A 26,689-nucleotide genomic window follows, 5' to 3' on the forward strand; every position below is an offset into this window, starting at 1 on the left:
ACTGAAATGGTCTGAAATGAAACAAGAGTAGAGGCAACAAAATACATCAAACCCATCCCTGTCATCTTTGCAACAGAGGAAAATAGTACTGGGGCTTCTTGGACAAACCCACACAGCTTTGCAGAGAGGTCTGAAAGTCATTATGGCATATGGACACATACGGTGCCCACTCTCACATTTACTAGATTCTTCTCTTTCCCCTTTAACCAAGACCATACCTGAGGCTTGAAAAGCTCATCAGGGTAGATGCCCATTGGAGTGATGAAGTTGAACCCAGAAGCGGGTCCAAATCTGTACGAGGTCCTGGCACTGTGGCTACCGTGCCTATCAGGCACATTTAATGTGGCTCTGGAGGCCCAGACATTGTTTGCATACCCTAGTACCTGTTTTAATTCTCCACTACCTGAGAAGTCACAAACCAAGCATGCTTTGCTTGACTTGTAGTGCTTTAAACAATTAGATTAGTTGCCAACATTTAAAAATTAGTCGATTTCACGCACATGTATAGCTTCTTTGAAAAAAAAAATTGGAGGGGCGCCTGGGTGGCACAGCGGTTAAGCGTCTGCCTTCAGCTCAGGGCATGATCCCAGCGTTCTGGGATCGAGCCCCACATCAGGCTCTTCCGCTATGAGTCTGCTTCTTCCTCTCCCACTCCCCCTGCTTGTGTTCCCTCTCTCGCTGGCTGTCTCTATCTCTGTTGAATGAATAAATAAATAAAATCTTAAAAAAAAAAATTGGAGAGGCAATATGGTAGAATGATGAAGAGCTGGGACTTGGCAGCCAGAATGCTTGGGTCCAAAATCCTGGCTCTACCATTTATCAGCCACGTGCATTTGAGAGCATAGTCTTTAGGCACCTGAGTTTTCTTATCTGCAAATGGTGGTGAAGAACAATAATAGGCAAGGATTGCATTTTCACATTAAAGCAATCTGATCGGACCAGTGCACATGCAATGCGTTACGTTAAGTGTTTACTGTTATGATTAGTTAGCAACACTGGATACTTTCCAACTCCCCCCTTTGGATGGAGCCTTCAATTTCCCATTTGCCACTGTCCTCCCTGGATGGATCTCATTCACTGACTTGCCTCACCCCTGAGGGCTTCTGAATGTGTGACCCTTTGAAGGAGAATACACTAGCACTTAATGCTTCAAATTTGATTGAAGTTCTCCACGGAATCATTTGTTTAATACATATTTATTGACACTAACTATAAAGCTAGGCAGCTCTGCTCTGAGCACAAGCCATGAAACCTTACAGAAGTTGCATAAAATGGAGGGGGGGCAGGGATGGTTAAGTCTCATGAAGTTATTAGCCATGAAACTCTCTCTTCTGCCAAGTGAGTCCAGCTGGGAAGGCCATACAGACCATCATTTGGCAGGGAGGTTACCCTAAATGGGTCAGGAGTGGGGGTAGCACATGGTTATTGAGCTCTGAAAAAGACAAAATAGTTTCACAACTGCTTGAAATCTCAATATAAACTGACAAATGTATAGAACTGAAAGGCTGACAAAGGAGAAAGAACAATGACACAAATCCCATGTTATATGATGTACATGAAATTTAAAATACTGCCTTTTCTTTAGTCATAGTTCAGAAAATAATTTTAATTCAAACTCTTCAATCTCTGTTAGTTGTTTTTGTTTTACCAGAACTACATTTTTGAATCATCTACAAGTTTTTTTCAAAACTCATTACTTTCACGTCTTTTACAGCTATTTTGTAATCCAACAGGATGATGTCACTAGAAAGTTTATCCTAAATCGCAAGTACCCATTTGTATAACATCACGATGATTGATTTTTTCATGCTGCTCTTGGATGTACATTCTGGATCCTCACAAGAAAACTACCTACTATATTATTTTTTTAAATATACTTTCTTAACCTCTTTACTTATATCAAAATTATATATGCATCCAACTTGAAGAGTCAAATTTCTCCAAGAGCAGCCCTTCATTTCTTACTTCCCCAGGTACTGTTGCTGTAGTGCTAAATCACACATCACTGCTACTATTTAATTACTTTTCAGTGCTAATTATTTACCTTTTGTTATGAAAGATGTTATACCAGCACCATATGCACATATGTTTCTTGCTCTGTGGGCTCCCCAACACAGTTTTGTCTGAATTTTTTATAAGATCAATATTTGGTATTTTCCTTGGTATGACTATGTAAACAGTATTCACAGACAAGTCATGCAGCATACCATGTCTTTTCCTAGGGTATATTTCCCCTGGAGTTGTCTGTTGTCTTGGTGTCTTTGCTTAGTTTTCTTGGGTTTATCATGAATTCAACTCCTCAGATCCCAGGGTATATAAATCTTCTCTTAGTATGATAAATCATATCAGGGTTTCTAGCAGAGGTTTATAACCCGCCTGGACTGTTTGGTTTCTAGGGTTGCTCCACAGATCTTGGGAACTTCCTTTCCACAGACCCTGGAAGATGTTCTCTTGACTTCTGTTAACACTATTTAACCAAAGAGGCCATTAGACTGAGGTGGCTCTAAAGCTGTGATGAAACAAACCAAATCTAAGCCTGTCAATGCCTCAAACTTACAAAATCAAAACGCTAAGGAAAACCAATCACAGAGAGCGAAGGAGACTTTAAGCTATGGCTGATCAATAATTTCCTTTCTCTGTGTCTGCACTTTCTCTACCTGTTTTCCCCCAGACTCCTGTGGGTAGAGCACTCCTAACTCCTTCCAGTTTGGCGCTGCCTGATTTGAATCTATTTCTGCTTAAATAAACTCTTAAAAATTTTAATATGCCTCAGTTCATCTCTTAACCCTGCTCTCCCGCATCCTTGGAGCCCTCACACTTTTCTCTCCTCTTTCACTCTGTAATGGCTATTATTTGTATATTGTGCCCTTTGGACTCAGCCTATATACTTCTTATCCACCCTAGATTCCTCATTTATTTGTTGTTTTCTTCTAAGTTCTGGAATTTTCCCTCACCTTTACTTTCTAATATTTTAATTTCTATCATGTTCTTAAGTTCCAGGAGCTCTTTGTCTCCCTTGGTATGTTGTTTAGACTACTACTCATTTCCTGCCTCCCATCCACACACTATCTTAGGTTGTTACTGATGTTAATGAAATCTTGTTCCTTTTTAAGGTTTTCTTCTTTCTGAATGTGCTGCTTCTGTTTTTCTTCTTTGTTTTTGGTGATAGACTTGTGTATCAGATTCTGCCCTCGGGTGTCTGCTTTTTTTCTTAGCCGTCTGTTCACACACAAGATGCAGCCCTACAAAGCTGTTAGAAAGCTTGGTGCACCTGAGAGGGGTCTGCAGCCTCTGGTCTTTGCTGCATAGTTCAGACCAGGGTCAGAATGGCTCTGATGTTCCTCCCATCCGGAGGGTGTTAAGCTTGGCTACCTGGCTTCCCTGAGCCTACTGCGGGGAAGACCACTAGCAGTCTCGACAGTCAGTAGGTACACTTTCCTCCCATCCGGTTCTGTAGACCAGTACAGCTACCCTCAGCTGTGCTCTCCCAGGCCAGAGCCCCTCCGTTTCCTGCTTCCCAGAGAATGAAACTCGGGTCTGCCAGGGAGGGGAGAGGTGCTTGGCTGTGCTGGCCAGGGGAAGGCCTCTAAGGGACTAATTCATTCTTCACTTCTTCACAGGCTTTCCACCATTCCTCGTGTCTCAGCTCTCCCATCTCTCTCACTTCCGGAAGTTCCTCATTCAACCAGTTCCTGATCCTGTAGGGAGTTTAGGATGCAAATCCGGCTCCCTGTCAGCTTTCCCTTCTGCTTCTTTAAACTCACCTTTCTCCATCTTCTCTGCTACTTCCAAATTTGGTCACTGCTATCTATTTTCCTTTTCTTCTTCTTCTTATGGGTTTGTGCTTTTGAAAAATCTTTTTTTTTTTAAGATTTTATTTATTTATTTGACAGAGAGAGAGACAGCCAGCGAGAGAGGGAACACAAGCAGGGGGAGTGGGAGAGGAAAAAGCAGGCTCCCAGAAGAGGAGCCTGATGCGGGGCTCGATCCCAGGACTCCGGGATCACGCCCTGAGCCGAAAGCAGACGCTTAATGACTGAGACACCCAGGTGCCCCTGCTTTGCACAATCTTACACAATTGTTTTAAAACTGTATGGGGTGGGAGCAGTGCTAAATGCCAGGGCTCAAACTACCATCTTTTGACCCTGAAGATTTAAAATCACTAGTCCTCTCTCACTATCGGAAACTGATTCTTAAAGTGAACCTGGATTCTTTGCTGCTCAAATAGTCATTGGAAAGGTAGAAAATGATGTTCTCTATCTTTGGCTTAAAAAACCGTGCATCAGAAGACCGGGAAAATCTTCTGGATTTTGGAGCTAATTAAACATGAATCAACAAAGTGTTTCAAGAACATTCGATAATATCTAGCCAATCATGGATCTTACTCTGCTAGTCAAGGTACTTTGCTCAAAAGGCCTGATAAAGTGTCCAAACTACACTGGAGACACACACACACACACACACACACACACACACAATCATTCAGCTTTACTTTACTTGCAACCATATATATGATACTTGGCAAGTGAAACAAGTTATTTGATTTGAAATGGAGCAGCGAGTAGAATTTTTATTGCAAAGTTGGCAAAAAACTTGAGCCATTCTCTTCTAAATACGGTTAAGACTTAAGGGAAAAATGACAGATTTGTTGTGCTTGTCATAAAAGCTGCTTTATGATTTTATATATAAAAAGAAAGCAAGCCTTTGTTCCTGAAAACAATTCAGTCACAACTAAAAAGGAAAGCCAACAAATTAACTCCACTCATAAAATGCTGTCTTTTGCTTTTCTGATAAAGGATGTGGGGAGGGTCATCAATCATGCAGAGGCAGTGATGAGTGCCGGTGTGACAGCAAAGCCCATGTTAAGTCGGACAGAATGGGTTTGAATCCCGTGCAGCCTTTATGAAGCTGGACTCTGGGTCCTGGGGCAGGTTACCCAGCCGAGGCTTTCTTTTCTATAAAAAGGGCATAGATGCCACAGGGCCGCTCTAAGGATTAAGTGGGAAACACACACATAAACTGCTTATTGTCATGCCTGGTACAAAGTAGATGCAAATCCTTGTAGTAAAACAGCAAAAGAAAACATCAATATCGAAGTGACTTTACTGACAACTGTGCATGACAGAGGCAACCAGCGTTCTCTGACTTGACAGGCAGGTGGGCTGCACGGCTGGGTACGTGTTCTGGTTTCGGATTGGCTGAGGTCTGAGAGCTTCAGGAAGCTGTTTCCAGCGTGAGGCTATTTCCCTTTATTTGCTATAATAAATTGCTCCACATTACAGCAATAACATCAATAAAAGTCATGCCTGATGCTAATGTGCTATGAATGTCTCATCAGGAACTTCAGAAAATTAGTCTAAAACTGCTCACCACATCCAAAATCAGAGAGACTCATTTCTCAGTCAATTAGGTATGAAGAGTGAGTGAGGCTTCAGCCAAGTGTGAAAGGCTCTGGTGGAACGTTTCCTGAAACGAAGGCCTGCTTCTTACTACTCAGGTTCTCACGAGGTGAAGGAGACAGAAGACAACTTTGTAGAAAGATAGTGGGAAATGTCAGTAAGCCCCTGCATGGCCTCAGTTTCGCTAATAGTACCTGTGGGTTTGAGAAGAGTGTCCCTTGGTTTCCTCCCTAAGAGCTATAATTGCAGTTGGCACCAAATTTTGTGGGGTAGAGCTTGGATTAAGCTATTTCACGAAGCTCTATGTGTAAAATAAACAGCAATCATCATAATAACTAACACTTGTTAGGGTTCATCATTGGTTCTAGGCACTTTACATATATTAGCTCATTTAATCTTCCCAACAATGCTACAAGGAAGGGAGCAAGTGTGCTGTTTGACAGACCAGGAAATGGTACTGAGAGGTCAAGAAAGTTAGGAGTGGAGCACTGTGGGCTCTGAGGCCTTGCTCTCAATCACTTTCCAAGTTAGTGCTTCTTTAGTTCACATGAGGGCCTTTGCATAGACATCTGTGTTCATCATCTCCTTCAAAGGCTCATTTTCTGGAGTGCACAGTGGTTAGCAGAAGATGGTCAGCAGAAGATTGTTTCTGATAGACTCCTTATTCATCCACTCCACGAAGGCAGGGATTAAATAAGCCCCTTGTACATACACCAGGAACCGTGCTAGGCCTCAGGAGTTCATGATTTCATCACAATAAAAATGGATTCCGGCCCCCCCTCCTTTTTTTTAAAGTAAATTCCGTTTTCTCAATTGGGAAAATATGAGTATTTTCCACGAGGAGACACAAATTCGGTACGGGGATGATAAGCTGTATAAAGGGAGCTGCAGCTCTAGACGGGCTGACAAGCAGGTTTGACAAGCTTATGTATCATACCTCCATCCAGGAACCGCAGAACCCTTCTAGCTCCCATGAACAGCTGTAGCTTACGCTGGCCCGCAGTCAGGCCATTCTTGTGGGGGTTTGGGAGACGTTTCCATTGTTGCTATTAAATGTAATATTTAGTTCATACACAAAACCATCATAAAGCATAATTTTAAATGGTTCTTCATATGAATAAAATATCTTATAGTTGTGTATACATGAATACACTTCAAACAAATTGAGCATCTAAATATTGACTTTAAAAAAGGAATATATCACAGGATTAGCTTTTAAACGGATACTTTCCTTTATAGTTATATTATTATGTGTATCAATTTTTTCTTTAATTTTTCTTTAATTGAGGTATAGTGGATGCACAGTGTTACATTCATTTCCGGTGTAAAACATAGTGATTCGACAAGTCTACGTGCTATGCTGTGCTCACAAGCGTAGCTACCATCCGTCACCATGCAACACGATTAAAATACCCAACTCTATTCTCTATACTGTCCCTTTTACTCCTGTGACGAATTCGTTCCGTAACTGAAGCGGTATCTCCCTCTCCCCTTCACCCATTTTATCCATCTCCCTACTCTCCTCCCCTGACATACATCAATTTTTAAGAATAAACCTATTGTAAAAAACATAAAGACCATTTTCCCCCTTAAAATTTGGAAGTAAAATGACTACGTGACAATAGGCTTCTGAGCTGTGGACGTCTTCAGCAAACGCCCTAGCAAGAAGTATCTCTAAGGACAGGGAGTGTGTTTTCAAAACTTAGCATAGGCTCTAGGCATGCTAGGCACTCAGAACGCATTTCTTTCATGCAGGCAAAGGGAAGAAAGAGTGGAGTGGAAGGCAGGGCCCCTCGGCACAGCTGGAAGGTTATACACTCCTCCGAGGGAGACCGCATTCGCAGTCAATTCCGGTGGAATACATCAATGGAATGGAATAAAGAGAATAAACGAAAGCAGCCTTAAAGTGACATGGGGGTTGCTGCAGCCACCTTGAGCTACAGATATTTTCAGAATAGTAAGTTCTGATGAGCTCTCCCTTAATTTCAGTAACCATCGCTGTGGACAGAATAATATAGCATACTCCCTTTGTTTCATAATGAGGCTCAGTGATCCAGTTAAGGGTATACACGACTTCAGTAGTACCTAGAATAGGTCTGGAGTCTCCAACATCCCATCTCGTCTTTCTACTTATCAGAGAGAGACGTGGAGACACATCAGTGCGACTCTTCTCTCAGTTGAGGCCACACTGGGGTTCAGGGGGCACAGGCAAGAGCTCTCTCGTGCACATAGCTCCCTGTTCTTCACATTTATTCTGTAGTGTAGTTCCACTATTTTTAGCACCGCACTAGCTCCGTCTGATGTATTGGTTATACCTAAAATTTCATTTTCAGCATTACATTTATATTGTCAGAGTTGAAGCCGACGGCCCCATTTCATACTGCCCAGTTGAGAACTCTTTGTGCCTTAACCACGGACATAAATGCGATCCAACAGAGTGTAACGAGGCACGTCACGTGACCTCATCGCTCTTTCTCGAAGGCACCGCTCCTTGGTCGCAAACATTGCCTCTTTGGTCTTTATACATTAGTCATTTGCTTCATTTTCTTGGGGGCATTTGTGGATGAACCTAGTTTATGGATATTAAAAGCATAAAAACTTCAACTCACATTCTAGAAACGGGGACTGAAATTTTCAAAGCCGTTTTACCAAAGCAGTTATAAATCTAGAGCCTGAGGAAAGGAGGGAATTAAACACATTTATATGTTCTGCCTTTCTTTTTGGTTTGGTTACCCAGACATCTTGGACCATGCAGGAATTCTGAAAGTGACTAAATTAAGAGACATTATTTTAGTCTTGCGAAATGGCTTATAGATGCATAGTGGACAGATAGGAGCATAGTCTTAAAAGGAAATAAATGCGATTTTTGTTAGTTAAATGGATTATTGTGAAAACTTAATCCACAATATACTAAAATGTAGAGACCCTATAAGCATTTCTAAGCTCATCTAATTATTCATGGTGGGGGTGAGACACATTTATTGAGTCCTTATTACTTGCCTGGGACTATACAAGGTATAATAAATATGTTCTTTTATTTATTTAATACTTCAAATAATCCATAGTGAATGGATACCCTTATTTCCATTTTACAGATGAAGAAACCTAAGATTGCAGAGAGATTAAGTAACTTGCCCCATTCACACAGCTGTTAAGTGCTGGAGGTGGGACTGGCTCCGCCTATGTGTAACATGACACAGGAACTTGGCCATGACACTTAAGACACTTTTGTCACACCTGTAAGCCCTTCGACAGTACAATTTTCGAATGTCTTTTTAAAAATTCTACATTTTAAAAAAAAGTCATTTTTACTTACAACTTATGGTTATTCCAAGTTCCACACTGTGCTTCTTAGGGAGTTTCACGTGAAAAGTCCCACTACTTGGGATGACAGACTCTGTAATTGCAAAACAAAGAAGAGGATGTCTGTTGGTGACCAGGAAGAATGGAGCACCGATCAATGAAAATACATGAGGAATTCTATTACCATGAGCGTCTGAATGATGAGGTAGCAGAAGGCTGGCTGAAGACAAAGCATCAGCTGACACCCCGCTACCTCCCCCCCACCCCCACTCCCGGGTGGGACAGGTGTGACATTCTTCCAGGAAGCCCCCAACCATCTTAATGCTAATGTCTTGCTAGAGGGAAAAACAACCTTAACTTGACGATGGCAAGGCCTCCGGTATCCTGTGAGTCTTCTTTAACATATGAAAGTATTTCCTCAACCTCCCTTTTTCTTACCTCCCCCAACCCCATAGTATATAATCAGCCACCCCTCACAACCCAGGGCGGCAGCTCTTTCTGCCCACGCGTCCTGTTCCCCGTGCTTTAATAAGCCACCATTTTGCACCAAAAGACATCTCAAGAATTCTTTCTTGGGTCTCGGCTCCGGACTCCACCCCACTGAACCTCACCTATATTCCACAACCACATCATGAAGTTAAAGTTGAAGGAACTGAAGTAAGGTGAATGCCTGTAAAATCCTGCTAAATTATGCTCCTGGTGAAGAACAGGTGTTCTGCCCAAGGACAGCTGTGTGTCATTCATAGCAACACCTGAATTCAGTATGACTGAGGTGTCATTCGGGCAACCTTTGCACCAAATTCACCTGGAATGCAAGTTACAAATATAGATTCCATTCATTCATTCATTTATTTATTTACTCTTTTGTCAGAGAGAGAGAGCATGAGCACCCAAGCAGGGGGAGCAGCAGGCAGATGGAGAAGCAGACTCCCCGCTGAGCAGGGAGACGGATGCGGGATTCGATCCTGAGACCCTGGGATTATGACCTGAGCCAAAGGCAGATGCTTAACCAACTGAGCCACCCAGGCGCCCCACAAATACAGAATCCTGATGTATGGAATCAGAATGTCCAAAGATAAAGCCTAGAAATCTGCATTTTAAGCACATTCTCCAGGTGATTCTTAGGCATAACAGAGTTCAAGGACCATAGGTCTGGTTATCTTCTTTGTTTCTCTTCAATCATGTCTCGCCAGGGTTACCTATTCAGCAATAATTTTTTTTTCCCAACCGTTGTTTGAAGGTAGCTGGGGGAATAGGTTTTAGGAGAAATTTCAGTTTGATGTGATGGTTGTTGATTTGGGGGTCAGGGAGGTGCCTTAATTTGTAATAAAAAGAGGGAAGAGTATACTTCGAGTGGTAGAATTAAGAGTGATACTCAAGAGTATTTCTCAACTGGAATGGTATTGGCCACAACCAGTCAGGCCGGATGCTGCCTGGGGGGTTGGAACAAGGGACCTCAGGAGGCCCCAACTGCACCACCTATTGCCCTTTGATTCCTGGATCCTGGGGAGCTCCAGGAGGTCCCAGGAGGAGCCGGAGGGCAGGGGGCACTGAACAGGGTGAAGGTGGGCTCAGACACCAGCCAACCGGCACAGAGGTAATGAACACTGTTGCGACAGAAAGACAACCAGTGTGCACTGGTTGAATCTCAACCGTGGAGAGAACTAAGGTGATTTTACCAGGGCTTGACTAGTATTTGAGAAAAGGAAGAACGGCTACAAATTCTTAAATACACTCTTCTTAAAATGCCTTTAACAGTCTGGGAAACCTTCAATTAGAGATAAGGTTAAAAAGAAAATACCCTCTGAAGAGATAACATCTATTCCCACTAAGCTGCTAATGACGGTAATCCTTTCTTGAAGGTTTTGGAAAGGGGTGGAAGGGGCGCAGGAAGGGAAAGGAAACATTAGCATAAGGGGAGGCTTGTGGAATGGTGGAGCTAAACTATTTTTACTGCTTGATTTTGCTCAACGCTAGCTACCCAACTTACACACAGCCTAACGACAACGACGCGGCCCCTGGTTCAATTTGTTAATCACATATTTAACACATTTCTGGTCTCTGCGAAGCACAGGTGAAAGTTGGGATGGCCTCATGGAAACAGAGGCTAGAGTCCTCCCTTACTCAGCAGGGAGTCTGTGTCCCCCTCCCCCACGCCCCTCCCCACCGCTTGTGCTCTCCTCTCTCTCTCCCTCTCCCTCTCTCTCTCTCTTTCTCTCTCTCTCTCTCTCTCGCAAAAATAAATAAATAAAATCTTTAAAAAAAAAAAGAATTTGTACCCTTCCCATTTCCCAATAGGAGCTGAGATAGATACAATTATTTCCCCTAACAGATTTCAAAAAGACTTGTAACTACATGTAGGTGAGCTTTATTTCCTTGCTTTGGAGACTGCAGGTGTCATACTTACTTCCAAAATATTCCTCAAATCTGTGCCTTCCCTCTATTTCCTAAGTCCTCTATGTTCCCCCTTCCAATAATGGAGGCTCATTGCCATATTCTTCCCACTCCTAACGTGACAGTTTACGAATGTGGAATTAGCACGCAGACTGGGGGCAGAGAGGGCATTTGAAGTGGCCCCATTTTGCCCATCTGTACCAACAGCCAGTCTGCAGAGAGAAGGGAGAAACAAGCGCACAAGAGGAGCGTGCATGAGGCCTTGGAGAGGGCCTGTGCTTGGCCTTGACAGCCCTGGTGTCTGGTTCTAGGCCTTCCTGCGGCTGCCTGCATATCCTGTCCTCGAGGGCTGTGAAACTCCTGTGTGCTTCCAGCAAATGCCCCTTCTCTGAATTAGCTCGTGCATGTCTGTTGCTTGCACCTGAATGATCTCTGATGAACACATTGGTCTAGCAGAGGACACAGGATGGGAGCTAAGCAGAAAGCTTCCACAGAAGTGTTCATGGATGTGGTAGGAATTTGATTACCCAGAGAAAGCACGCAAGTGGCCCATAAGTGAATGCGTCAGACGCTTTAGAGGCACAAACTGCTTCCCTTGTTATGGAACTCATTTCATGTATGTTTGTTTTAGTGTTATGTGTTTTTTACCAAAATTCTCTGCGAGAGAGGAGGGCAGAATAGGGCATGCTTGTATGTATATATACGTGTTTTCATGTAGGTATGTAACAGCTTGTCCATGATGCTATACAAATGAGATCTTGGAAGCCTGAGGGCCAGGAATCATTGATCTAGAATAGTTCCCATAGCAACATTTCGCTTTTATAAATTTTTAATGCAGGGAACCTTGACCAAGATTAACATTGTTAATGACACTGGAGGAGATATTATCACTTCCTGGAAAACAGTAATGAATCGTGTTTGAATACATAAGACTTGAAATATTCATAATGACGAACAAATATCAACAAATGAATCTCTCTGATCAGCTGTGGTTTCATTTTAATCTTTAAATGCCAACATGATTTATTTTATATTTGGTAATTTTTTTGCCTACCCAGTTATTTGGTGGTTAAAGCAAAGGCATATTGAATTTGGTGTTTCTTAAAGAAATACTAGTAAAGAGGAAAAAAAGATATTTGGAGAAACAATAGGTTTAGAATAAGTAAATAGAATGTTTATTTTGTTAGACTCCCATGTGATTATTTTGTACTTCCCTCATTTTGCTTTATTTTTGTTAATACTATAATTAAAAACACATTTGGGTAAACAAAGGCTCCCTTCTTTCCAATTGGCCTGTTTTTTCTGCCTGAAGCATTCCTTGTTGGCACAGTAAGATAATCACCACATCATAATTCATTAACCTGGACACCCTTGTGAGATTTGAAAGATTAAGAGATTTTAAGGGGGGGGGTAAATGTAAATGCTTAACTCCCCCTCACTCAGAGGAAAGCGCTGGAGGCTCTAGTAATGATGGCAAACATCATTTGACAGGATTTTCACTGGGACTTCTTTCCAGAACAAAGCTGTATCTTTCCCAACAAAATAGCTTCCGAGTTAAAGCAGAATCTTCAAGTAGTCACAATTTTTTAGACTGGTATTTAAAAGACAGTATTGAAAAAAGGCAAAATGTAAACTGTGCATATATTATGAATATAGCTTTATAAAATTATATGGTAAAGGACATTGATAAAGAAATAAAAAAAATTAAACTTCTGTTTTTTAGAGTGATGAGGCTATGAATCATTTCAGCTTTAAAAAGAATTCCGTAAATGTTATTACAATGTTGTTTGTACAGTAGTGCCCATTTAAAGAGAGAGATTTAGGCAAGAGTATACTCACAGTCAAGCTTTTTAAACATTTTTTTATGTCACTTAAAATATTTGTAAAATAGAGGTGGCTTATCTCTGAGACCAACAGCTTGGGAATTAATATCTGGGTATAGTATATTTTTTGAGGAAGAATTTTAGAAATAGGGGGCCCACGTCTGTATAATTAGGCGTGAATCCAGAAGGAAAGGGCAGTCCTGAAACAGCTCACGTCCAGAGATTTCCTACCAATGTCCCAAGTTCTCAAATGGCTAAAAAAGAGCTTTCGGATTCCAGCAGTTTCCAACAGATGCCAGTAGATTGGTAATGACTAGCTGGAGTGTTTTACTGGAGATTCTGACGTTGTGTCTGGGCTCAGCAGGAAGATACTGAAATCAATTAGTGATATCAGCCATGAACAAGGGAAGAGAGAAGGTTAGGATGGGAGCATATTTTTTTCTGGCTCTATTCTACATCATTTCTATTCATTTGAAATGGGTCAAATTATGGAACAACCAGGGCAGGGTTAAGACCTTAAGTCCCTTTTTTCCTGTCTCTTATTCAAGCAAGCCCAGTACTGAATAAAGTGAGTTTAATAGACATAGTTTCTATTTCTTAGGAGCCTAAACCAAGGATATTAAAGTATTTAATCAACAAATATTACAAGATACATATATATTAAGGATGGATTAAACAAGGAACAAATATTGAGGATACACATAAAATAAAAATGCATTTATAGCACAAGCAAATACTTAGATATTGCTTATGGAAGAGGTCAAATTGTGCAGCAGGTGTTTCAAGTAAATGTTACTCCACATCCTAAGTGCACAGGAGAGTCACCTCCCCTCCACAAACAATGACAGTAGCGCAGAGCTTCAGAAATCCTGCTCTTTCATGCTGGAAACTCGGTCGTCTCTTTGAAGAGGCAGTGTAACACGACATGAAAAAGACAGGTGCAAGTCAACAGATCTGGGATCTACTATTCATTTTGCTGTATGACCTTGAATTTCCCCACCCAAACTTCAGTTTCTCCATTTACAAATAAACAAAGGTATTGGGTTGTAAGAGTCACCTCACCACTAATGTTGTGTGCTTGTAGTAAGTACATTCTGGGGCTTCCTGACAGCCTTCTTTGAAAACCATACCCTCACCGACATCTGACTGGTTCTTACAGGGTCCTTCTACCAGATTCCTGTTTGGTTGCAACTAACCAAATCTAAGAATAAGAAACTTGAACTGGTTGGGACTGGCTGGGCACTTTAGCAAAGATAGGGCAATCAAGTCCAATCCAAAGTCAGAAAAATCTTGGGCAGAGCAAGATAGAGCAGATCTGCAGAAGCACGCAGCACGGAGAGACCAGGAACCCCAGAGAAACAGTGGGTACGGAATCAGTTCTTGATGCAAACTGAAGTTCCTGATTCCAGTCCCTTGGGAGAGGCAACTGCACTTCGTTCATTCATTCACCCAGTCTTGGCTGAGTCTCCTGCTTTCCAAGTGCTGTTCTGGGTGCTGTGATACATTCATGATCAAAAGGCACAAAGTCCCTGACAGCAAAGATTTTTTTTCCACTGGAGAAGACAAGACAAAAATAAATCCACAACATAACATTGGAGCATTAGAAAGGCTAAGAAGAACCATACATCTGGGCAAGGGGACAGAGTGATAGATAGTGACGGAATGAGTCTCTGAACAAGTGGTATTTGAGCAAAGACCCGAATGAAGTGAGCAAACCACCTGAACACGGTGGGGAAGAGCTGCCCAGGTGGGGGAAACGGCAGAGATCCTTTGATAGGATTGCATTTGGCATGGCAAGGGCAGCTAGCTCATCCTCCCTTCCTCATTCCAAGTCCTGCCCTCCTTCTGAGAGATTCCACTGTGTGCATGGTCTTTCCATCACCCTGCATTCCCAATTCCCAGAGCTCTGGTTGAAGAACATTCACGTCCGCTCCATATCACTTCAGCAGCTCGCTACCCTGAGCCTTACTTGACCTCTGAAACCCTAAGCTCTAATATGCCACTTTGACCTCAGTCTCCTGCCATCGGCTCCCTCCTCAACTTTCTCTTGCTATGCCCATTTCTCTTCCCGAACACTCTTAGATTCTTCAGGTCTCTCTTTCTTCCCAGTCTAACATGCTGATCCATATTCACTTCTATCCCTCTGCAACCTAGATTCCTTCAAGGCAGTATGTCTAGTGGTTGGAGCCGTGGCCTTTGGAGCCAGACAGCCTAGGTGAAAATCCCAGCCCTACCATTAACTACGTGGGCCTCAGTTTTCTGGGGATGTAATCATAGTAACCTCCATCGCTGTTATAAGTGAGCTAATACACACACAGTGCTTAGAAGAGTGACACGCCATAGAGCAAGCATTTGATAAATATTATCATGGTTTTGAGGTTATCACCATATTTATTCATTTGCTCTTCCTGCAACAATTTGAACTGCCGTGACTTTAGTTTTCTTCCTGTTGAACCTTCTCTGGAAATCTCTGTCTAATCACCTACCACCTATGCTGTTATTCCTCAGCTGAGGTCACCTGACAAAAAACAACTTGACCACGCAGGTTGACGGGGCTAGCCACTCAGAGCTTCTGGACGCTGCCTGGTCTACTACCCAGCTTGAAAATCCCTTTACAAGAGTCTGGTTAACTTTCTCACTCATTTCCCCATTAGCTCTTCCAAGCTATCATTCTTTTCAACTCCCCAAGATGCTGATCCTTTTACCTTCACTTGACAGTTCTTACATGAAACCCTAAACACAGATAAAAATGTATTTATATTCTCATGTCCTTCTCTTTAAACTCAGAAAAGGCAGCTGCCAGCCTTCTGTCTTAGACCTACCTATGTTCTAGATAACTTCTCCTCTCATCCCTTTAGGGACCCATACCCATCAATTATCTTTTTTCTCCCTCATTCACTTCAGGCCACAAACATGCTCAGATCTCTCCAATATCCACAAAACAAAACCACAAAACAGAATAACTCCCCTCTGGACTCGGAAGCCCCCTCTATCGTTTACCCCATCTTTTTTCATCCACAGCTACACTTCCTAACATGTGGCAATGATTTTGATTGAGAACCACTGGTTGGAGCATAAAGCAATATAAAAGAGTGTCCAGTATGTAAGTAGATGCTGGAGCAGTTCTAAAAAGAGAAGTCCACAGTGGGCTCCATCTTTTTTATCCATTCACTGCATTTTTCTAGCCATACCTTGTTCCAAAACCCAGTTCATTGGCAGAAAGCAAGCATAGCTTGTCCATAGTTCTCCACCCTTTCCTCGCCCCTCAGCTTACTACAGTCTGACTTCTGCTCCCAAGTTCCCTGAAACTACTTTGCAATGTGTTTTTTCCTAATTGTCAAATACAGTGGACCTTTCCTGCCTTATATGACTTGACTTCTCTGAAGCTCCTTTAAGCTATTGACCATGACCTTGAAATTCTTGCTTTGGCTTCCAAAATGCTACCTTTTTTGGTTCTCCTTCCACTTCTCAGACTGCATCTTCATTATCTCCTTTGCTAGCATCCTTCCCTTTCAATTTTAGTTTAGTCTCTCCTCAGGCAGAGTCCCCTCCTTCCTGCCACTCATTCCTTCGTGCTCGCCTGTATTCCAATGACTTTACCAATCACTGACATGGTGGTCCCTCCTCAGGGCTACTCTCCGGCCCAGACCCCCATCCTAGGCTCCAGGAGGTATCGCTCGCGGGCCCCTGGGCACTTCCCTGTACATTCCAGGAGCAACACACATGCAGTAAGTCTGTTTCTGTCTTGCAGCAGTGCTTGCTCTTGTATAATTGGTTCTGAGCACTTTGAGAATATTAACCCTTTCTATTTTCCCTTTAGATGACTTGAAGGTAACACAGTGCCTGGAATTTAGTGACGGGTGCTCGATAATTGTCTTTTGAATTTAGGAATGGATATGCTTGTCCTTCTTCCACTAGACCTGGCAGTGGATTTGCCGATTCAGGTCTAAAATAGAATTTGTCGTTATCTTCAGATTTCTGTTCTTCAAGTCTTCCTCTTCTTAAAGTTATCACTATTTACTCAATTACTGACCCTTCCACCTCAGGAGTCATCCATGATCTTCCCTTTCTCTCATCTTCCATATTCATTCCATAAGCAAGGTCTGCTTGCCTCAAGCCACGTCCTAAATTCCACTCTTTGTCACTGTCTCTAGCTCTACCACCTGTCCAAGCTGCCATCATTGTTTACCTATCCAACCACTGCAACTTCCTAACTAGGATTTCTGCCTCTGCTATTGTCTCTTCTCATTTCAGAGGGCTCTCTAACACACCCATCAGGATAGCTCACTGCCGTTCATAAAATGCTCCATGACGTCATTACACTTGGAATGTAAATTCTTTATACCAAGGCACTGGATTAATTGGCCCCTTCCAATCTCTCTCACCCCATCTCCAATTCCAAGTCTAATCCCCATCCCCAACTTCCTTTATGCTACAGTAAGAGCCCCCCTTTTTAAAGATTTATTTATTTACTTGAGAGAGAGCGCACATGGGAGTGGGGGGAGGGGCAGAGGGAGAGGGAGAGAGAGAATCTCAAGCAGACTCCCCACTGTGTGTGGAGCCTGATGTGGGGCTTAATCCCATGACCATGAGATCATGACCCAAGCTGAAATTGAGAGCTTACCTGACTGAGCCACCAAGGCACCCCCCCCATAAGAGCCCTTTTTGCTGTTACTCAAAGCCACCCAGCTGATTATTCTGGCTCAAGTCTTTTACACTGGCTGTGCCTTCTACCTGGAGTACCTGCTCCCAGATGCCCACAGAGCTGGCTCCTTCCCCAGCTTCAAATCTCTGCTCAAACGTCACTTCCTCCAACAGTCATCCCATGAAAATAGCTCCCCACAGCCATCCTCTAATTCCCCACCCTGTTTCACTTTCCTCAGAGCACTTATTACTGCCTAAATGTATATTTGTTAACTGAAAAATCAACTTTCTGTAATATCACAAGCTTCACGAAGAAAGGAATTTTTTTCCCTCTACGTCTATTATTGCATCTCTAATGGACCCACAGTGAACACTCAGCAAGTATTCGTTGGGATAATGCAATCTCTATGTCCAAAGGCACACCTTTAATGATTGGTAAAGATTATTGGCTCTTCGAGGTAGTATTTCACTGTGTGAAGACAATTTTATTAAACAGAAACTAGCACCAACCCCTAGAACCCACACACCTGTTAGCTACTGTCGAGGATTCCCTTCCTGACCAAACTGAAGTCAGGCTCCTCTTCTCAACGAGGCCTTGTCTTTGGCCTACTCCTTGGCCTGCTGAGCCCAGTTTTAGTGAGAATCCTGCTCAATCAGTTTATGGAGAATCCCTCGACCCTTGAACAGACAATCAAATTTCTCACCCCCACACCCTTGATATCGAATCAAGTTCCTGTAAGTCAGTTTCCATTCCATGACTTCCTCACCCTTACCTTGCTTGGTGGCCATACATTCCCGGCTGCCCTTACTGTTTTTGGACTTAAATTCAATTTCTCTTCCCTATTCTAAGTCTTGATTTCTCTTGAAAAAGTCCTGAAGAAAGCCTTCCTTGTTTTTAACAAGCGTCTGTTGCAATTTTTTTTTTTTTTTAACACTAGAGCCCAAATATTTACCCGCTGGGCTTGTATTAATCTACCTAATGAATTTTCATTGTTCCCTACCAAACTTCCATATGTTCTTTGCAGTGGAAAGGGTCAAAGAGAGGCTTTTCTTGTCTGTGTGACAGAAGAATATGGTTTCCCTAGCATATAAGGGCAAATCAGGAAGAATAAAGGCTACATGATTTTTTTTTATCACCCTTATAGTAGCTATTACTTAGTCGTTTTGTCACATTTATTTTCAACTGTTCTTATGGTGACACTTTGATGAATAATACAAAAACAGTGCTCAATACAAAATGACACCCCAAATCTCCTAAACAAAAACGTGTTCGGCATGTAAAAAAGTCGTTCCACTTCTGCCACATAATCCATATAATTCACATGCAGTCCGATATCGACTCTGCAGCCGACTTGCGATCGTATGATCATACCTGCAACATCAAACTCGATTTCCAGTGTGACCTTGCTCGTGATTGAAGAGTCTCGGAGGAGCTGGTTGGCTTCCTCAAAGGTGCTGTCTTCGGTTGGGATCCCATTAATGGCCATCACTCTGTCTCCGATCTGTAGCACCCCACATCTATATTTAGAACCACATGTTAGAGGTTGTAGACAGAGCAAATAATTATCAGGTTGACGTTGCCAAATCTATTTTGTTTGATCCCTGTGAAATAGCATGCCCATTTGGTCTTGTTTATTCAATGCGGTGGGCATCATATTAGGTCAACTGCAAGGTCTTGCACTCTTGCATTTGCTGGCTACAAATGTGAGCAAGGGAATCTTGATGGATCCCAGAGAAGAGATTAATAATTTAGCACTGTGGTATTCTTATAATCGGATCTGGACCAATATGTAGTAATGGTGAATGTACCGTCCCCCCACAGCAGAGAAATTATTATAATAAAGGTTGAACTTCAGAGATATTTTTCCCTTTTAATTAATATGGCCTCCAGTCCCTGATGGACAAAAATCTGCTAGATAAAGGCATCCGTGCTCGTTATTCTTCTCAAACCTTATCAAGAACATAAAATTTTATTGTTAGAACAGAGAGTTCATTACATCCTGCATTTCCTGCATTGAGCACTGTTCCATAATTTAGTAGCTATTCAAAGATAGTCGGCACAAGAAATGCACAGAAAAAGACTCTGTGAAAGAGTGTCTTACCTCTCTGCTGGGCTGTCAGCTTCAATATAGGAAATCAGAGGTGGAGAAGAGAGCGTCTCCGTGGCAAACACACTGCCCTGCAGTTGGATCCCAAATCCTGTGACAGGATCTGCTGTCAGCACAACTTCTGTGGTTTCTGTGTGAACAACCTGCCCAGCCAAGCCCACTGTGCTCGAGGCTAAAGACACTAGAGGAACAAACACACAATAAATGACTTTAGGTTGGAGCAAGCACTAGGAATACCAGCATTTCTTTTTTCTTTTTCTTTTTAATTATTAGAGAGAGAGAGAGAGAGAGAGGCAGGGGGAGGGAGAGAGAATCTCAAGCAGGCTCCACTCCTAGCACAGAGCCCAATGCGGGGCTCAATCTCACAACCCTAAGATCATCACCTGAGCTGAAATCAAGAGTTGGACGCTTAACCGACTGAGCCACCCAGGTGCCCTGGACTACCAGCATTTCTGACACAGACCATGTCTCTGAAAAAAAAAAAAAATAAAAAGAAGAAAGAAAAAGAAAAAAAAAGAAAAGAAAAGAAAAAATAAAATAAAATAAAACAAAAAAGCTCATTGGCAATGGGGAGGTGACACTTTGGTCTTCTAGACAAAAATTTAGTCAGAGCTGAACTAGATAAAGGAATCTCCCGATATCTGTCACATGTTAGTCACAACACCAGTGTGGCCTCCTCCCCATACTCAGCCCCTGAACCAGGGACAGTTGTGGGAGCTGTAGGAAGAGGACAGCCTTGGGACTGAGTACCTGGCTCCACCAGGAGGCAACCAGCTGTGTGACCTTGGGGGAAGGCATTCATTTCTTTCTTATGAAAAAAAGCGTTGGGCTAACTGGTCTAATATGTTTTATCCTCTATCCATTTGTGCCTAAGCTTTAAGGTTTTTACAGACAATCTGATCTTCAGCCTTGAAGAAAAAGTCTGGCTCCTGGAGTGGTGAGGACGTGCTTGCCATCAACCTTAATCTATCATTGGGTTGGCATGATGGAATCGTTGTACTTTACACGTCTCCTTTCCCCAGATTTGGGCTCTTCAGCTTTTATTCTTTCATTCTTCATTCAGTGGATCTCCAGCCTACTTTGTCATCTTATTTCATTCATTCCTTTGATACTCATCTAAGCCCCAGGTACCCATCTCTGTCCTGTTCCTATCCCCAGCCTGGGTCATGGAAAGGCCACTCTACTCCTAGATGCCTTTCTCTCAGCATTGCCCACTGGACTCCTGCCTCCTTTACTCTCTGTGAGCAAGCTCTCTGCACAGTCCGTTGCTGGAGTGTCACTTCCTCCAAAAGAGGTCTTTTGGCCTCTTTACTGTAATTGAAACTTGCTGACACCATATACCTCAAAACCCACTGTAACCAGAAGTCATTTTCTTTTCACTCTCCCTGCAGGGGGGCAAGGAGAGAGAAGAGTTTATAACCCTACCTGCTCCACACATGCAGTGCTTTTTACCATAGACCACTTCTATTTTAAAGTTCTATATTATGTACTCTTTATTATGTACTATTTCTGCCTTGTGTCCTCTTCAAACTCATACTTTTCTACTTTTCCTGTCCCCCCCCCCCATTTCCTCACTGACATCAGGGCTTGACTCTTAATTTGTCTCGTCTAATCTGTAGCTTTTCTATGTCCTCAGTGTCTGACATCACGGCAATAAACAATGCACTGGTTTTATGGTTCTTCAGCTCTCTCAGGGCTGATTATTGGCTATCCCACCCAACTTCAGCTCTCTATCAGCAGAGACCTGTGCTGGACCCCAGCATCCTTCAAACTGGAAAGCGCTCCAGGATCTTCATATCTGAACTCTCCTTGTTGATCACACAACCTTATTAGCCATCTCTCCCTGTCCTTAGGCCCTAACTTTCCCTCCTTGATGACTTCTAGCCCCACTCTCTCTCACTGGTCTTCCAGCCTAGTGGTTTTCAAATGGTTTTGTCAGCAATACATTTCCCCCTCCTTCAAATGAAAGTGAGTAAGGGATGCCTTTGTATTCCAAATAAAATCAGAGCTACTGAAGGTACTGAGGTAGGAAGAGGAAACCCTAGAGGAGGCTTCCCCATCCCTCAGGTGTGAATCTGGGGAACCCAGTTTGAAAGCTATCATCTTCACCCTTTTTACTGGCGTCATTTCCCTCCACACTCCACTTGGACCCCTGGTGACCACTTTAATGAGGCATCTTCTGCAATCAGAGATGCTTAAACCTCATGACATTTTCTATACTCTAATACACTTTACTCTTTGATAATGCCTGCTCGACTCCACTGCTCTTAACTAAGTTTGCTGAAAGGTGCTAGAGAAAGTCACTATGAATTCACACAGTTCTCTATGGAGCTCTGGAATCTTCCATTATGTAATATTTGATTTCTCATAGGATCTGTCTCAAACATTTCTACCATCAGAAGGATCAAATTTTACTCCTTATTTCTTTTCCTTCCTTGACAAGAGTTCCTTAAAAACATTCTTTTCAACCTTGATTTCTCTGTATCATTATCTGTTCTCACTTCCTTTTTCTTCTGCTTCAGGAGGATGTATCCTTCTTTCCATTTCAGGGCCAGCTCCTTCTTTCTGATACAAACTGTTTCCACTCCCTGTGATTTTGTGCCATAAAAACTTTTCTCTGGCTTTTTCCAACTTTCCTGCTCACTCTCCTAGCTTTCTGACCTCTCCCTATAGGTTTGTACTGATTCCAAAATTGCTTAAAACTTGGCCTCTCCCTTCACCCTTTACTGAATCTACTCTCACTGATGACTTCCTGATTGCCAAAATCAATGGCCTCATCTGCTCTAACTACCCTGCAGCAACTGGCTCTGGGAACCATCCTTTTCTTTCTGAAATTACTCTCTTGGTTTCAGTGAAGCTTTGTTCTTAGTTTCTGGCTTTTTTCAGCCCCTTTCAGTTCCTTTGCCTCCTCAGCACTGCAAACATAGAGTTGCCCATGGCTCTTTTCTTAGCTTTCTCTCCTCTCCTCTCCCTCATTCACTTCTCATACCTCTGTAATATGACCTCTGCATTTATCTTCTCAAATCTAACACTCCATTTTCTCCCAAGCTCCAGTGATGAATTTCCTGACTTGGATATCCCATCCACAAGAATGTCTCACTGACCCCTCAAACTCAACATTTAAAAAATTGAGTTAATCATCTTCTCTTTTTCATTCCCGCTACTGTATCTATGAATAGGACCATCATGCTTCTACTCCACCAGGCTTGGAATCTCCCAGTAGCCTTTGACTCCCAACATCCCCATTGTCTCAAATTCAATCAACTGCTAAGTCCTTTCAAGATGACCACTGAAATATAACTTCTACATAATCTCTTTTCCCTTCTTACCATTAATGCTTCAGGCTTTTATTATTTTTATTTCAAATATTTGAACATGCATCCTTCTGGTCCTTCCGTGCCCACATGTTTCACATATTATTGCCAGATTAACTTTTTCTTCACCAGGAGGCCCCCAGTTTATCTACTCTCTGCAGTAGGGCCTCCCCATTGCTAATACAGATCACTAGATAGACTTAGAACCTGTGTCCTTGCCTCTTGTCTTATGCTAACAGCCTCAAAATTGCTGCCAGAGTGGGCTTTTCTCATATTCGAAGGTCATCCCCCAATTTAGAATCTTTCAGTGCCTTCCTGTTTCCTGTAGAATAACATCTTCAATGCTGGCAGAGCTCACAGGACCCTTCCTAAATTCGTGTTCTTGGGCCTATCCAGTCTCAAGCTCCTCGATGCTCCCTCCATGTGCCATGTGCTGCAGCCCTGCTTTCATCCCTCTGCCCCTCCCCTGGGTTTTCAATGTCCCTTTCCCTGCCTTATCCAGGTAGAGTTAGGTACTCACTTTTTATTTATTTATTTATTTTTTTACATTTCCACCTTTCTAACACACGGTCCTATTTCAGCATTTATCAGGTTCTTATTTGCTTGCTTTTCTCTCCCCTTGACCCTGAGTTCTTGAAGGATTGGGACCCAGATCTTTTCCTCTTTGAAATCCCAATGCCTGGAACATTCAAAGAACACTAAATAAACAAAGAAAAAATTGGTTCTTGTGATATTATCCACACTTTCCTTTTCGGAACCAACATCTCAGGTAGGTTCTGCTGACTTAAGGAACTGGAAGTTGTTCCTCAGCCCCAATATCTCTACCATGTGGTTCATTCCAACATTGTAGCTGACATGGCGGGGGATGGTGAGATGGATCCTTTGTCTAGGAGGAGGAAGGAAAATCACCTTCTTCTTAAGAAGCACCATCTTTGTTCTCACAACAGGATTCATATTGAAGAGATTAAAGTAGCCTGCAGTAGGGGGTGAAGTCAGCTTCCAACCCTGAACTTTTTACAGGCCTGCAATTCCAAGATCTGACACCTGGGCTATCCCATATTGATTCAGATCACACTTTCTAGTGTGTCTTTGTTGATGTCAACTGTACTTTGGCTGTTCTTCAGATCACACATTCTCTTATTGGTGGCACACAACCACTAGAGGTAGTTAGTAACGATCTGGAGAGCTGTGTTTCTTTCCAGTCTGTTCTCATTGCAGGCAGGAACATCATAGTAGAACATCACCTATTGGCAGATTACTTCCATTCTATCCTCTAGTGATGATTTTTGAATTTCAATAGGAATACTTTATTTTCTGTGAATTTTTCTATAGGTTCACATTAATATGTATTTTTTTTCCATTTGAGATCTTGGTTTGGTATTGATTTTTGGATTACTTAGTTGGAGTTAATAGCCATTTCTGAACCTTATGTCAGCTGATTGGCATTTCCACTAAGAGAATTAAGAAGAAATGGGTCAATCATAATAGGAAGGATTAGGCTGGATATAGTAAAGACCTTCTCAAAGGAGAGACTTGCTACATTTTTGGAACAGTTAGACAAGATAGTTGAGACACTGAAGTCTCTGGAAGGTTTTGGAAATAGAAATAAGTGCTCACTGTGGGCATCATTAAATTTGTAAGCTTCATCCGAAGGCAAATCGAGGCAATAGAAATTGCTAGGACATTTAATTTAGGATTAAAAATGTTAAACGTTGGTTCTATAATTATATAAATTTATAATGTCTCTAATAAACATAGGATTATATTAAATAGTCTAGGTTTTTATAATAAACTCTGAAAGTCCTCTGATATACTGAAATCTGTTCTTTGGAACAGTAAAATTTCATTTGAAATTGTAGGTACTGATCGCTCACACATATTAAAGTCTTGCAAATTATTACCAGATATGAAAAAGATAAATTGTAAATTTAAAGATGATGAGCCAGGAGAAAAAACAACCAATATTACTTGGAGGAAAAAAAGATGAGCTTGATTATTCTGCTTTATTAATGTGGCCGACCAGCAGCAGAAAATAAAGGTGATTTATTATGAATTATAACCCCGTAGTTTAAATATTTGTATGATGGATTCTCTCTCCAGTAGCAGATACTCCGGCAAGGTACTGGCTCCGGCCTGAAGCGTGCCTATTTCTACGCACAGGTGAAGAAGGGACTGGCTGAGCTGCTGACATAATGTGCGTGCAGACTGCTAACTGCGGTGTGCAAGGCTGTGTTCCAGCTTTGCACCTGCTCGGTCCTGTTCCTGCTCACACTTGGAGGGTTCTGTTCACAACCCTTCAGGTGTGCAGGAAATGACCCTGGGCGTTTGTCACTTTCTTGTCTTTCCTAGCGTAAGTCAGGGAGGAAAACTGATGACGACCTGTTAGCTTCCGAAGTTTACAAATCTGCCGAATGTTTTCACTTAGAAGTCTGTGAGGTTTACTGTCAAACAGGAAAAGCATTTAAAAAGTATCCAGAGCAATAGACCACCAAAGTTCATGAATATACTGTGCTTATCACTATCTGATCCCGCAGCTCGAGACCTCTAGCTCACCAACGTGTTCCCATCAGAGCGGGCCTGCTGTGGAACCAGCACGCTGTGCATCACGGCATCCAGTTCTCCAAATGAGGGTGCGCTGGGGGGTAGCTCGGAAGCCGTCTCCTGGAGGGCTCCCTGCATGCTCACTCCTAAAAGCTTACCATTAGCTGCCTTTGGCTTCCGTCCTTTTCTCAGGGGTCGGTGGCAGGGACAGAAGTTGTTAGGCTTCTTCATTCCCTTCCTTTCGGCTCTTTCCAGTGTTGGCCTCCCTGCTGGTAAGTGGTGATGGCACAAGAGGCAAAGACTGTTCTGGGAATGTGATCTAGCTTGCACGCTTGGCTCTGTTCAGGCAGACTGCGAACAGACAGAGTCTACACTGGCTCTGTGTGCGGAAGCAGGAAGCAGGGGGAATGAACCAGGTCCACCGCTCAGTCATGCTGCCATCACGGGGCACGGGGATGATAAGGTTCTGGAAAAAGCCTTGACCTCTGAGGCAGAAACAGGGACAGCCCAGGCAGTGGGGCAAAGGTCAGTAAGATTCCAAAAGAGGTGACGAGAGGGTTCCCTCTGTGACATGGCCCTGCCACCCTCCCAGGGCTTTGTGACACTCCTCCTAGCCCAGTGCTGGGATACTCATCATTCTTCCTGTGAAGGGAACACGGCACTTTCCTATTTTAATTCTTGTCACGTGTAGCTACAGACTTCCTGTATTTTCCCCTTTGGTCAATGATACAGAATGTTTTAATATTTATGGGAGAAGATTTAATTCTTTTCTGGCCTGTCTTTCTCTACTAGAAACATATGTGGGAATTTTTTGTTTTGCAAGCTCTGACCTCACCTCATCACCAATACAGCATAGAGGCTTTTTATTATAGTTGTTGTGACTGCCATGATTCACCATCCATACAAATGGCCTGGTTGCCATAGAAACGTAAGTATTAGAAAGGGGGCAGGAAATGGTGGCATAGAATAAAGACATCAATAAAGTGGTGGAAGTAAAGCATGGTACAGTGAGAGCGTAATAAAACTTTTATTATCCGTTATTTGGGAAAACCTTTACATCTAATGTGACCATACCAAGAAGCAAGGAGGGAGGGGGGGGGAGGGAGGCAGGGAGGGAGGGAGAGAGAGGGAGAGAAGAGAAACTACAACAAAAAACAAAACAA

The 26,689-nt window shown here is 42.6% G+C and overlaps 1 protein-coding gene across 3 annotated transcripts in view; it reads right to left on the minus strand.

Moving 5' to 3' along the window:
* Positions 1 to 26,689, minus strand: part of GRIP1 (glutamate receptor interacting protein 1) — a 379,487-nt gene that overhangs the window by 57,573 nt on the left and 295,225 nt on the right. For all 3 annotated transcript variants that reach the window (XM_040637235.1, XM_040637234.1, XM_008684380.2), the window contains 3 exons: positions 19,666 to 19,852; positions 18,936 to 19,081; positions 8,716 to 8,796 (listed from right to left, as the gene is read on the minus strand). In XM_040637235.1, coding sequence (XP_040493169.1) covers positions 8,716 to 8,796; positions 18,936 to 19,081; positions 19,666 to 19,852 — 414 coding nt within the window. The remainder of the gene's footprint in view (positions 1 to 8,715; positions 8,797 to 18,935; positions 19,082 to 19,665; positions 19,853 to 26,689) is intronic.

Source organism: Ursus maritimus, unplaced genomic scaffold, assembly GCF_017311325.1.
Source record: "Ursus maritimus isolate PB19 unplaced genomic scaffold, ASM1731132v1 scaffold_21, whole genome shotgun sequence".
NCBI lineage: Eukaryota > Metazoa > Chordata > Mammalia > Carnivora > Ursidae > Ursus > Ursus maritimus.